The 14435-nt window shown below is 48.0% G+C and overlaps 1 protein-coding gene across 4 annotated transcripts in view; it reads right to left on the bottom strand.

Annotated features, from left to right (window-relative positions):
• Atp9a (ATPase phospholipid transporting 9A (putative)) overlaps positions 1–14435 on the bottom strand; it is a 110272-nt gene that overhangs the window by 52592 nt on the left and 43245 nt on the right. For all 4 annotated transcript variants that reach the window (XM_038330835.2, XM_038330833.2, XM_038330834.2 and 1 more), the window contains exons 5-9: positions 11802–11860; positions 9537–9588; positions 8653–8747; positions 3431–3511; positions 2599–2674 (exon numbers count right to left, since the gene is read on the bottom strand). In XM_038330835.2, the coding sequence (XP_038186763.1) occupies positions 2599–2674; positions 3431–3511; positions 8653–8747; positions 9537–9588; positions 11802–11860 (363 nt within the window). The remainder of the gene's footprint in view (positions 1–2598; positions 2675–3430; positions 3512–8652; positions 8748–9536; positions 9589–11801; positions 11861–14435) is intronic.

The following is a 14435-nucleotide window of genomic DNA, read 5'->3' as shown; positions in this document are numbered from 1 at the left end:
CTTGGGTTTAGGGACATTATTTAAGGGTTGATTATAATTAGTATATGGTTGAGGGTTTGGGGGTTGGAGGAGGAATTTTATAAGCTCAGGGATCTTTTTGAAAAAAAAAAAAGAGGGATAATTGGATGATGGGATAATAGATTTGTAATTGTGAGTTACTGTTTTTAGACAAATAATTTGGTATCAATTCTTGTATATTGATACAAAGTTAAAATATATTGACTATTGTATGCATGCATGTTTCTACCTCTGTTTAAAACATTTATGTATTGATATATATTGTATTGATATATATAGTATGTATTTACCATATTGCATTGTATATTTGTACATTGTTTATATTTGGAGGTCATATTGTCCTCATTTATTGCACAGTTGTTTATTGTCTTAGTCTTTAAGTTAGATAGGTATTGAGAATTATATATATCAGTAGTCATCTATGTTTGTCATTTATAATTAGACTAATCAGGTTCGTTAGATAAATAGAGACTATACTCAGAATAGATAGATAATCTTCAACCTCTTCAAAGAGCTGTAGAAAATGGCCTTTAATTTAACTCAGAGTTCCATGGTAGACAAATAATTTGGTAGTGAGACACAATTGCTCCTGGCAACACCAATCTATTCCCGAGAGAATGTTGAGCACCAAAGACACTCCACGTGGAGCCTTTCTTCTTGGCAGAACTGGCCTTTGGGCAAAGAAATGCCCATACCTCAGCCACTGACAGATACAGAGCATCCATAAATGGATAAAACAGGACTGTCATATCCTGCCAAGACAGGGTAAGATAGTTCTGAAAAGTTTCTTGCCTTTGAAAATGGTATGTCAGTTACGTTAGGCCTTAGCCAAAGTTGGTTGCTTCAACGCTGCAAACGTGACTTTGGGTGATTGTCCAGGTAGCTAGTTGTCTCTGTGATTTGTTGCATGTTTTAGAAGTGGTTTGAATGCACTTCCTAATTACTCAGGTAACATTATTTTCCTTCTCAGATCTTCGATGGGGTTGAAGACTATATAAATGTAGTTACTTTCCTCTCATGACTTGGCCAAGTTATTTATTATATAAGACTTAAGCTAGTTGGAATAGGATATTTGTGCTTATTGTATATAATTTCATAGTAGGTTTAGAACTCTCTTACTTAAACTAAAGGGGGAGGTGTTGCGGGAGCTCCTTCTGCTCCTTCAGCCAATAGCGGCTGAGATACCAGCCCATTGGGGCGTGGTCTCTCTTTTTAAAAATGCGGCCACTTCCCTCCGCTCGCTCTCTGGCTTCCGGCTCCGCTTCTGACGACTAGGCTCCCTTCCTGATTGCACAGAGGGCTGTTGTCTGGGACGGTGATCTGTAAGTTTTTTCCCCTTTAAATAAATAACCATTCTATTAATCATAATTCCAAACTGGTGTGGGATTGTTTGTGATTTACGCCATCAGCTGGGCAGGTAGGGTGGGCATGGGCAGCCACATGCTCTGTGGAGCACAGACTACTGCAGGCTGCAGGCACGTGTCCAGGCCTAGGAGGCCCTGGAGGCCACCAACCTCTCGCTTCAGGAAAACTGAGGGCCTTGTAGACTCCGGTGCAAACAAACCACCACAAAGACAGTGGCAAAGAAAGAGACACTGTCCCCAGAGGTGCTCATCTCTGTATCCTGCTCTGAGCTCTACACACACACACACACACACACACACACACACACGCGCGCACGCGCACGCGCACACGCACACGCACACACACACACACAAGCGCGCACATTGGCCGCCAGAGTCACAGAATCCCCACCTGTCTGTGCTACAGAAGCCAAGAGATTTGTCAAGCTAGAGAAATGGGTGAGGGGTAATGAGAAGGAAACACTGAGTCCTTTGTCTGGGATTATAATGCAACATAATTTGACACTGTGTCCACTGCTCCACATTGTAGCCCTGCACACAACTGCTGTCTTCCACCCCAGGCTGACAACCTGAGTTCTATTCTGCACTGTGCTTCTGACCCACTGTGCAGCCCTGACCTCTCTAGAGTTGACCCACTGTGCAGCCCTGACCTCTCAGAGTTGACCCACTGTGCAGCCCTCGCCTCCCGAGCTCAGATATGGTGACTACCATCTAGGTGTGGTTGACAGCAGGTGACACGCAGAAGCACCCAACACCCTGCATCAGCAGTATAAATCCCTGCTGCTGTGGGCTAGCCTTGGCTCACAGGCCCACTACTCAGAGTCACCCCAGCAATCAATATCGAAGCCACCATTCCCATCTCCCTCTAGAGTTTGCAACACGGAGAACCAGCCTTCCTAGCACTCTCCTGCCTCTGTCTCGGCAAAGAGAACAGTCCCCACAGACATAGCTTCCAACCAGAACATCCACACCACTCCAATTTTTGGTACTATGACGCCAACTGAAGTGGCAATTATGGGCCGTTCTTGGCATGGCTGCTATAGAAGGCCCATGGGCCACACGTCAGGTATTAGTTTAGGCACCCAGAGATGTTGGAGGAAGTGGGAAGCTCCATTTGACCTAAAGTTCATTTCCCAGCTGAGAAGTGATGATTCTAATTCCACAAGGACTGGCTTCCTGGTTCAAACTGCTCCCACACTCCTTGGCCAGGCCTCACCTGATGCAATGACAGTGCCGGCCCACAGCGTGTTCTCGATGCTCAGACTCTCGCTGATTGGAGGGTCGCTGTCTTCCTGAAAAGATCAACAAACACACACACTGACAGTCGTTCCCCACTTTCCATGGGATAAGGTCCAGGACCCCTAAGATAACAAAGTCTGACAAGGTTAAAAATCCTTTTTACAAAATGACAGATTTGAGTTGGGACTGTTGGAGGCGCTAGAGGCTTGCTCGACACAGACAAGGCCTGGGTTCCATCTTTAGCATCACAAAAATACACCACACACACACCACACACACACAGACTCATACACACACCTCATACACACACATACATACACAATTAAATGTCAGTTTTGCCTGGCACAGGGATGTGTAGGTAGGAAATCTCAGCATTTGAGAGGCTGAGGCAGGAGGTTCATGAATTCAGGGCCACCCTATACTACCCAAAGAGGCCTTGCCTCAAAAAAAGAAAAGAGAAAAAGCAGGATTTTGTGGTTTGGTACATCTGTTTTGACAGGCTGGCCATGAACTCACAGCAGTCCACCTGCCTCAGCCTCCTGAGTACTGGAGTTATAGGGATGTGCTGACATGCCCTGTTAGCACAGAGGATCTTCAAGACCAGTTAGGACCCTGGGATTGTGTCGGCCTCAGAGCGAAAGTCGGTGACAACACCTGCTGCTTTAGAACTCAAGCTCAGAGCTGGGAGAACGTTCCACCTGCCAGCCTTCAGGTGGGGCTTCGGTAAGGAATCTCAGACAGACAGCAGTGCTCAGCCGTGAGAACCAACATAGCCTCACACATTTAAGATCAGACTCAGGTCCACTCACCCTGGTGAAAGTCCCCAGGAAGTTATGGATGTCAATGTTGGGCTCTTCAGCATACACATAAGACCGAATCTGCAGGAGGTCCTGTTCCAGGGGGAAAACACCCGGTTAAAAACAGGAGTCTGGAACCAGATTTCAAAAGCAAACGATTTTATTTCCCCAAAAGACCCTCCAAACTACAGGGCAACAAGAGGGAAAAAAATCCTCCCTTAAGTCAGTGTAGGTATTGCCATACATAAACCCCACAGCTCCGTGTACAGACGCCTGCTGACTTCTCCCACCAAGTACAAGTTACACTGCAGAGAACAGGCAGGCAAGCAGCCACTGACTGACTCACCCCTGACCTGCATGGCATCCTATCCCAATGGCAACAGTTGCCCCCATTTAACAAGAAGATACTAAGTATCTCCTGCGTGTAAGGCCCTGGGAGGAGCGCAAAAAGGAAGTAGGAGAGTCTCAAAAAGGAAGAAGAGTCTCAGGCCCCTCAGGATGGAAATCAAAAGGATACAGGCAGAAAATAACCAGTGCTGGCAAGGATGAGAGCGAACGGAGCCCAGTCATCAAGTACGGAAGACAGCACAGCTGCGGGAGAACAGCTTGGTGCTTCCTCAAGGAATTCCACAATTACCACAGGATTCCGGAACGCCATTTCTGGATGTACACCCAAAAGACTCAAAAGCAGGCACTCAAAGAGATACGTCTTCACCCCTGCGCATTCTTCATGAAAGCTAAGAGGACTAATCAATCCAAACGTCCATCATGGAGGAATGGATAAATAAAATGTTATACATTCTCTCTGTAGAACGCTACTCCCCTTCAGAAAAGGAAGCAAGCCTAGCTACAAACAGGTGAACCTTGGAGACATTGTGCCAAGCAGAACAACACACACACACACACACACACGGTGACCTCCAGAAGGAGTTGATTCTTTCCTCCTTGTGGGTCCTAGGGATAGAGAGAATGACAACAAGCACCTTTACTCACTGAACCCTCTGACCAGCCTACTATGAACTTACTGTAAATTCATTTTCTCAAGCTTTTGTTACTGAGTAACGGGATCTGCTTCCAGAGCTTGATCTCTAGAAGGTTCCTCAAACCAAGGTTCCTGGTCTTGGTCAATCGCCCACTAGTCACAGGCGTAGCCTCATACACTCAGCAACCATCCACTGCTCACCCTTGTAGCCTTGCTCACTCAGCAAGCATGTGTCTGTAGCAGCTATGGCCTTGCACACTTAGTGCAAGACCGAATCCCAGCAACTTCACAGACCTGTCGCTAACACACGTGGCCTCGGTCTCCTTACCTACCACTGCAGCTTGGAGTACAGCATATAAAACAAGATGTAGAACAGGCTGCACCTGCCTCGCAGTGGAGGCCACCACCTCTCCTGGGACCCTTGAGCGGTCACTGTGCCCGGCTCTCACTAGAACACATTCATCTGATATGGCTCCTCCCTCTCCTCATCCTCTGAGCTCCTGTTTTTCACACTTTATTCACCTCTATGAGTGTGTGCACATGTGTCAGGCACACACATGGAGGTCGGAAGACAATTCTCTCCTCCCACTGTGTGGTTCCCTGAGATTGAACTCAGGTCATCAGGCTTGGCAGCATGTGCCTGTTACCTGCGGAGCGACCTCACTAGCCCTGACTTCCTCATTTCCACAAAGATCTTTAAAAACTAGACCAAGATCCTGAGCACCTCCCCCAGAGAGCCAGGCTGAGACCCTGAGACCACCAGGTCCTCCAGGGGCCAGGCAAGCTATGGTGGTTGTGCTGCCTAAAAGTCACAGCTCCCGCCAGTGGCCACTCTGAAGAATCTAGAGATACTATTTTTATTTTTCTGTCCTCGTGGTCCTGGGGACCATGATGCATGCTCGAGTACTCCCACTCTGCTCGGGGCTACCCTACTCTTGCCCCTTGGAAAGTTTCTTCCCACCCCTCCCACAAGTGCTTTTTCAAGGGAACACAGAATAGTTTATAGGGAAAGAGGAAATAAGGGTTCTCTTACTAAATAAATCTTATTTATCTGCTTATGTATTTAGAGACAGGACCTCATGCAGCCCAGGCTGACCCTCGGCTCACTATTTATGTCAAGGATGACCTTGATCTCCTGATCTTCGAGTCTCTTCCTCCTGAGAGCTGAGACTGAGGTGTGTGCCCAGCCAGGTTTTGTGGTGCTGGGGATCAACCCAGGGCTTCATGTATGCCAGGTGAGCAGGCTAGCAAGCCCAGCCCAGCCCAATAACCCTTCCCTTGAAACAAGGATGCACTTGGGAGATAGAGCAGTGGGCGAGTGCTCACCTAGCTTGTGTGAGGCCCTGGGTTCAATCGAGATACAAAGAACTAAACAGACAGAGCTGCCTAGAATGTTCAGGGGTCTGAGTTCGATCCCTAATACCACGCACGCACGCATGCACCTACCCACACATGTTTAAAAAAAAAAGATGCTTTGTGATAGTCTTATAAGATTATACAAATGTAAAAAATGAATTTTTAATGATCTACATGACAATTTGAGTGATTTGAGGCTGTCATTCCAGCATTTAGAAGGTGGAGACAAAAGGGTCAAGAGTTTGAGGCTGGCCTGGGCTACAAATTACAATCCTGTCTCAAAACAGGAAAGGATAAATAAATAAATAAATAAATAAATAAATAAATAAATAAATAAATAAATAGTTCCACAATCAATAAGGCTATCAAGCAGACTGGCACCAAAACAGCAACTGAAAGGGGCCTGGTAGCTAGTGGAAGCTACTGGCCACCCCTCAGGCACTGCGCACCCTAGGACTGATAAGGAAAGGCACCAGAGATTTCCCCACACACCACAAAGGTCTGGTCCTATCTCCAGAAACCGTCACCACTGTCCTAAGTCACACATCTCTAAGAGCACCGCTAAGGGTCTGGAAAGACCAGCACCCACTTCACGATAAGATCTGGGCAGAGGCTGGGAATGGGCCTCTAACTTTCTTCCACGGCTTCCCAAGCAGCTCGATTGGTTTTTAATCAGGAATAGACTAATGAACTCCTGGGGAAGATGCCCCAGCAGATTTCTTTGTCCCTGATAGAATCCTTTCACTCTAAAACAAACAAACAAACAACAAAACAAAACCACAAAAACACTGGTCCTCTCCATCCCTGCAGGTCCAATGAGGCAATTACTGTTTCCCTGACAGCAGAGCCAACAGCTTTATCTATTTTCAATTCCCCCCAGCACAGGCCTGGGCCAGACAAGGGCAAAGTGAGGAGGCTCTTCTGATCTGAGGCCATGGAAAACTCTGGCATCTTTGCTTCCGAAACCAAAACCTCCCGGTAATTATAGGGATCAGATTCCTTTCTCTGGGGAAACTCCGACCAGGAAATAAAACACAGGACCCACGAGATAAGAGCAGAGTCCCATCCTTGGATTAATTCTCTCACAGGCAGGGCAGTTGCCAGAGCTCCTGGACCACGGCTAGAAACTTGCTCTGGGGTTTCTCATTAAAAAACAAACTTCGGAAAGGACACTTATAACCAACCGTGAGTATGAGGGCCACGCTCATCATCACACTGATGCCACTGGGGTGCGGCACTTGCTCCTGCCCACACCTCTACACTGGCATTCCACTTAGCCACTCTAGGATGCTTGTAGGAGAACTGGACTGTGGTCATTTAAATTGGCTTGGCATGGAGCAGTGAGATGGCTCAGTAGATAAAGGCACGTGTGTCCAATCCTGACACAAACATGAGTTTAATCCCTAGGACCCACTTGGCGGAAAGTGAGACCTGACTCCCACAAGTTGTCCTGTGACTTCTATACATGTGCTGTGGTATGTGGGCCACACACACATACACACACACTAAATAAATAAAAATTAAAGTTAAATTTTGTCAGCTACTGTGCCAAACCTCTAGACAGGGGCTGTGCCCTGTGGCCACCTGGTTCTATGTACAAGGACACAGCAGGGCACACTAGTCGGTGGCTACTGGAAGGGACCCTGCCTGGAAGTGGTTAGGGAGGGAATGCCGGGTGCAGGTAATCAGAAAATGTGGGGTGTAGCTCGGTGGTAATACAACACCCTAGCACTGGGGGCTCCAGGTTCAATCCCCAGCACAAAGGAAATAATAGGGAAAAAACCAACATCCAGGCAAACTAAAATCAATACAGGCACCTGTTGGCTAGAGAGACACTTGTTCACAGAGTCGACGTGACGGGCCTGCAGGGCTGAACCCTGAGAAAGAGCATCTCTCTAGAGGACTGTACAGGAACAATCCAAGGCAGCCACACACTTGAGCACGGGGTCAGCAGTCAGAGGGGCAGCCACTGAGGTCAGAGCAGAGACGTGTGGCTGAGGACAAGGACAAGGCCTGCTGTCCTAGCCACTGTTCTACTGCTGTGAAGAGACACCGGGACCAAGGCAACTCATAAAATGAAAGCTGTAAATGGGGCTTGCTTACAGTTTCCGGGTTAGTCCGCTTTCACCACGGTGAAAGCACGGTGGCACGCGTGGTGCTGGGCCCACAGCTGAGAGCGGCACGCGTGGTGCTGGGCCCACAGCTGAGAGCTACAATCCACCGAGGCTAAGGGAGACTGGGCCTCGCATGCGCTTTTGAAACCTCAAAGCCCGACCTCAGTGACACACTTTCTCTGACAAGACCACACCTCCTAACCCTTTTCAAGTAGCGCCACTCCCAGGTGACTAAGCATACCACTACATGAGCCTATGGGGGTATTATTCAAACCACCAACACCTGCAGAACAGGGTCTCAGGATGATGAGCAGCCTCTACCAACCTGGCATGACAGGGGTGGCGTATCAGAGATCCTGCATATCAGATATTTATGTTACAATTGATAACTGTAGCAAATTTACAGTTTAGATGTAGCAATGAAAACAATGTTATGGGGGGGTTACCACAACATGAGGAACTGTATTAAAGGGCCGCAGCCTTAGGAAGGCTGAGAACCACTGCCCTGGGAGCTCTTAGCAGAAGGACTACATGTTAGGCCTTCTCTTACAACTCAGGAAACCAGCACCATCACCATCAGAAGCACTCACTCTTCATATGGGGATTGGGGTTGACTTTGGTACGATCAGTTAAGTGGAACCAATCCGGTTCAAGGTTCTCCAGTTCCCCCACCAGCCCCATTTCACATGCCACGAGCCTCCCTGGCCTCTGAGGACATCTGAGTGTGAGAACCAGGCTATGACCAGGTAGTCAGTATATAGTTCTTGAGAGAATCCACTCACAGCAGCCGTGGGAAGCCTCTGTGTGCAGGCCACCGGCAGTCGAAGCTTCCAGTCTGTCTCTCCATCCAGCTGGTCCGTGCGCAAGAAGCAAGATCCTGCAGAGAGATGGGGCACTGTCTGATATCTGCAACCCAAGTGTGCTTCCCTCAGCAGCTCAGGGCACTGTCTGTTCTGCTCCTTGAAGAAATGGCCCATCAATGGCCAGAGACTCACAGGGAAAATAGATATCCACTTCCCACCCCTCTACAAGCTCTGGACCCAAATCCTCACTCTAGGACTAGAGCTAGGCCCTCGAGCCTTAATATGTAAAAAGAGGAGACATGTTGCCTGTTGTAACAATCCAGCAGGGTGAAGGGACAGTGGCCAGCATAGGACAGTCACTCCTGTGACCATTCCCAGGCAGAGGCATAGGTGTTTCACCAGTTTGGGTATTTTGTTTGAGACAGGGTCTCACTATGTACCCCATGACCTGGACACAGAGATCTGCCTGCCTCTGCTTCACAAATGCAAGGCTTAAAATGTGTGGCACTTGGTGGAGCACACCTTTGATCCCAGCACTCAAGAGGCAGAGGCAGGTGGAGCTCTGTGAGTTCAAGGGCAGTTTGGTCTACAGAGTGAATTCCAGGACAGCCAGGGCTACACAGAGAAACCCTGTCTCAAAACAAAACACATGTAATATCTGTTTTTAATGAACAAAATTTATGGAACTACAAAACACCCAAAACACTTTTAATTGTGAAGGACCCCACCCCTCTACAGAGATGTTCTGGCTCACCTGTCAAGCCCCACAATGACATCTACCCTGTGACATTTCCAAATGATGATGGTGCCGAATTACCGCTGGAAAGGCCAATGGTCACTCTCGGTGTCCATCAGACGCTTACCGTTTTTTTCTGATGTCCTCAGGAAGATCATGTCGGCAGGGACCCGCTGGTTCTGGGAAATGAAGAGAAGCTGTAATGTTACTGTGAACAGCCACGGGTGGGCTTTCGTCCTAGGCCACCTTTCTTTTAAGCCTCAGCCTCTGTCACAGCTAAGCACAGGGTTGCTTTGTCTGGAACCCGCAGCACCTTGCACACCTAGCACTTTACTAACCCTGCCAAGACGTCGTCTGGGGAAGGGGACATGGGTTCCTGAACTCGACCTTCACTTCTTAACCTGTGACCCCCACAACTTTGTCCCCAACCAGCTACAGACACTGAAGGCAGAACCCGCGAGCACTTTCTGCTGCCTCTGCCCACTCCACACTGGTCTGCCCAGTCCACACCGGGTTCTGCCTGCCCCATACAGGGTTCTACCCAACTACACACTGGCTCTGCCTGCTCCACACTGGGCTCTGCCCTGCTCCACACTGGCTTTACCCGGTCCACACTGGGCTCTGCCCTGCTCCACACTGGCTCTGCCTGGTCCATACCAGGTTCTGCCAGCTCCACACTGGGCTCTGTCCGCTCCACACTGGGCTCTGCCCGCTCCACACTGGGATCTGCCTGCCCCATACAGGTTCTACCCAACTACACACTGAGTTCTGCCCGCTCCACACTGGGCTCTGCCCGCTCCACACTGGCTCTGCCCGGTCCACACTGGGCCTGTCTCCTTTTCTGTGTATATGTGCATGAGAGTTCATGTGCATTTGCAATGTGCGTGTGTTTGCATGGAGGATGGAGGTCCTTGTTTCTTTGAGACAGGACTTGTCACAGCTGAAAACTTGCTGAGTGGATTCGATTACTGGCCAGTGAGCCCCAGGGATCTACCTGCTTCTGCCCCAGGTGCTGGGATGTGCCACTTTTACATGGATGTAGGGGACCAAACTTGGGTCCTCATTCCCATGTGGAAAGTGTTTTACTGATTAGCCCATCCCCCTCTTGTTTGTCTTGCAGTAGGATGTGAGGAAGTAAGGTGGCGAGAAGGAACTAAAGCCATGCTCAAGATGAAGTGGAAAGGCCAGGCGAGGTATATAGGCCTTTATACCGGGCAGAGGCAGGCAGCCCTGTGAGTTCCCCAGTCTACACAGTAAGACCCTGTTTCAGAAACAAGTAATAAATACATACATACATGGGGGAAGGGTAGCAGCAGCCCTGTGTGGCTGTGGCAAGAAGGAATATGACAATAGACAAAAGCTCTGACCCCAAGTGTTCCCGTTTCCCTTATATTAACCGTAAGTGCTTGAACTTAACCCTCTAACAAGTAGTACCATTCAGTTCCTACAGCGTGTGGTTTAAAAAAAAAAGTCCCCAAAGGGAGTAATACTATTAGGAGGTGTGGCTTTATTGGAGTAGGTGTGGCCTTCTTGGGGGAAGTGTGTCACTGTGGAGGCAGGTTTTAAGGTCTCATATATGCTCAAGCCACACAGTGAGACAGACCACTTCCTGCTGCCTGTGAAGATGTAGGACTCTCAGCTCCTTCTCCATCTCCATGTCTGCCTGCCTGCATGCTGCCATGCTTCCTGCCATGACAATAATGAACTAAGCCTCTGAACTGTAAAGCAGCCCCAATTAAATGTTTTCCTTTATAAGAATTGCAATGGTCGTGGTGTATCTTCACAGAAACCTAAGACACAGGGTAAGACAGGACCGTTTTCTGACCAAATATGACCCCAGACTCTCTAGACCCACCTCAGACCTCACACCTTCCAAATATGCACAGACAACAGGCCCGTCAGTGTTTGTTCAATGAAAAGTAAAGTATAACACAGACTTTTGACATTCTTGTCCCTGCACACCCCACTCCCATTCCCCATAAAACTCTTGGCAGGCTCCAGGAGTCAGGATATGCAGGTTAACAGTTCAACAAAGTTGAATTCAATAAATATTTTTAAGTGCCAATGTGGCAAGCTGACTAACAAAAAAGGCATCATGATTAAGTGGGGTTCTTTTTGAAACCCCCCAAACAAATATACCAAGCAGAAAACCAAATGAATGCTGTGTTTATCATTACAAGCAGGGCTCCTAGCTCCCCAGTACATGGGTACCTTGGGGAACTCTTTTTGTGTCTGTCTCATGGGATAGATGTTTTTCTCCCCAAGGAGGAGATGTCTGCTAGCATCCCAAAGAGTTTCTTTCATCAGTTCTCCCCACCATGGACCACTCCCCATTCACGGGTTCCCAGTGATGCCCGGCCCCTAAGAAGCTTCTGGAAGCTTCTCCACTCACCTTTTCCACAAGGATGAGATCCCCCACCTGGATGTTCGAACTCTTCACCTTCACAGTCCCTGCAAGATAACAGACCAGTACTACCTCACCATTGTCTCCAACAATCTAGATCAGTGGCCTTCACCCTGTGGGTTGTGACCCCTTCGGGGCTGAACAATTCTTTCTTGGGGGTCACCTAAAACCATCATAAAACACATATATTTACATCACAATTCATAACAGTAGCAAAATTAGTTATGAAGTAGCAACAAAATTAATGTTATGGTCGGGGTCACCATAACATGAGGAACTGTATTAAATGGTCGCAGCCTTAGGAAGGCTGAGAACCACTGCTTTAGATTCTTCCAGGTAGTAACACAGACGAGTGCCCACCTCCCGCTTCTGGCTTCTACCTCACCAGGAGGAGGTCTGCCAGTGGCCCCAGTGGCTCCAGAAACCCAGGCTCTGCTTCACAGATACCAGAACTCAGGCCCTTCAGAAAAGACGAGCTGCCCCTGCTGTAGCTCATCATTTCTAAATCAACCAGTGCTGTGACACAGTTATTATTCACCAGGAGGTTAATAAATCGTCAAGATAAAATGCACAGGGCTGGGGAGACCGCTCAGTGGGTCCTCACAGGAGGACCCACGTTCCATCCCTAAAACCTATGTAAAAGCCTGAGAAATGGTCTGCCAGTAGGAGCAGTTGCTGTTCCCTCAGAGGTCAAGTTCAGTTCCTAGCAATCACAGCTCATAACTGCCTGTCGTTCCAGCTCTGGAGAGACGATATGTCCTCCTCTGATCTCTTCCAGTACCTGCACACCTAGCTCACACACTCAGGAAAATAAAAAACAAAACCTAAAACAACAACAGAAAACAAGTATGGCGTTCTTGTGTCTGTAATCCCAGTGCTGGGAGGGGGCGGAGATAGGAGCTGACCCCAGGGCTCACTCACCAGCCAGCTCCAGGTTCAGCAAGACCTGTAGCAAGAGAATCAGGCCGTGAGAGCAGACCCTGCTTTCCTCCTGCGCATGCTCACCAAACACTATCCAGAGCTCACCTCTCCGGCATCCTCACCAAACACTGTCCCCAGAGCTCACTACAAAACTTCTAAACCCTGATACAACACAAAGGATGCAAGTAGCTATTGGGTTATTGCTTGAAGGAAGGGAAGATCAATCCTGTACCTGCTTACTACAAAAGTAACCACGGGACCCTAAGAGTGGACACACTTCTGGCAGCACCAGCAACACACACACACACAAAAATATAACAGTTCTTTTCTTTTTTAAAAAAGGCCAGGAATGATGGTCTACAAGTTTAATCTCAGCACTTGGGAGGTGGAGGCAGCAGGACTATAGGAGTTCAAGGCAAGCCTGGTCTACATAGTGAGATCCTGTCTCAAAATAAACAAAAGCAGCACATCCTTTTGATCCAGAGTTGGGTCATTCCAGAGACGGATAAATTGCAGCTCCACCAGGGGGCACCAGCAAAGGAAGACAGAAGTGTTCTGGTGGACTCCAGGCCCAGAACTGCCTGACTTGAATGACCACACCTGGGTTCAGATCTTAGCCACCAACGGTGAAGCCTAACTTACTACTAACCTGTTAGCCATGGATCTCTGTGTGTGTGTGTGTGTGTGTGTGTGTGTGTGTGTGTGTGTGTGTCTGTGTGTGTGTGTGTGTGTGTGTGTGTGTCTGTGTGTCTGTGTGTGTGTGTGTGTGTGTGTGTGTGTGTGTGTGTGTGTGTGTGTGTGTGTGTGTGAGCTTGACAGAGAACAGGATGGAGCTCTCACAGGTCTAGCAATGCTGAGACTTATTTCTAAATCCTTCACACCTTTTCTTTTTATAATAAACATGAGGGAGGCTGCTTTTCTAACTCAAATTTTTTAAATGCCCAGGTCCATAGTCTTTTCCGTCCACACCCAATCCTGACTTAAACCAGTTCGTTTAAACTGTCTCTATCAATCCATTTATTCTACCTCAGCAAAACTTACTTTAATTTAGCAGGTTTGCAGTTACTAGGTCTCCCCAATAGGTTAATCCTTCGTGCAAACAATACCTGGCCCAACAAGCAAGATCTCAAGGGGACCACAGGATCCATACACGGCAAGGACACTTGTATTGTGTCAAGCAATTGTTACAGGGATTGTGACAAGCATTTTGTCACTGCTTTAGGGTTTGTTTTTTTTTTTTTTTTTTTTTTTTTTTTTTGGTGGGGGGAGAATGAGTCACAGGTAAATATCTTCAAAAGAACCCCAGGACAGAAGAGATAGATCAATGGTTAAGAGCACTGACTGCTTGTCCAGAAGACTAGGGTTCTATTCCCAGTACCCTCATGGTGGCTCACAGCCATCTGTTAACCCCAGTTCCAACAGGTCCACACCCTCTTCCGGCTGCCATAGGCACTGCACACATGTGGTGCACAGACATATAAGCAGGCGAAACACTCATACACGTAAAATAAAAACATCAAAAATAAGTAAAAAGAAAGAGATCCCTAGATCCACACCTGTTACATTAGTGTGGATGCCAAGCATAAAACTTGCATAAAACTTGGATTTCACACCTCATACATGGTGGTATGGGTGTGGGTGTGCACGTACACGTGCACACATGTGTGGGGGCTGGATGACAATTTTCAGATTAGTTTTCTC

Source organism: Arvicola amphibius, chromosome 5, assembly GCF_903992535.2.
Source record: "Arvicola amphibius chromosome 5, mArvAmp1.2, whole genome shotgun sequence".
NCBI classification, from domain to species: Eukaryota; Metazoa; Chordata; class Mammalia; order Rodentia; family Cricetidae; genus Arvicola; species Arvicola amphibius.
Note: the sequence above shows the minus strand (reverse complement) of the source record. Positions and strands in the feature narration are given on the sequence as shown.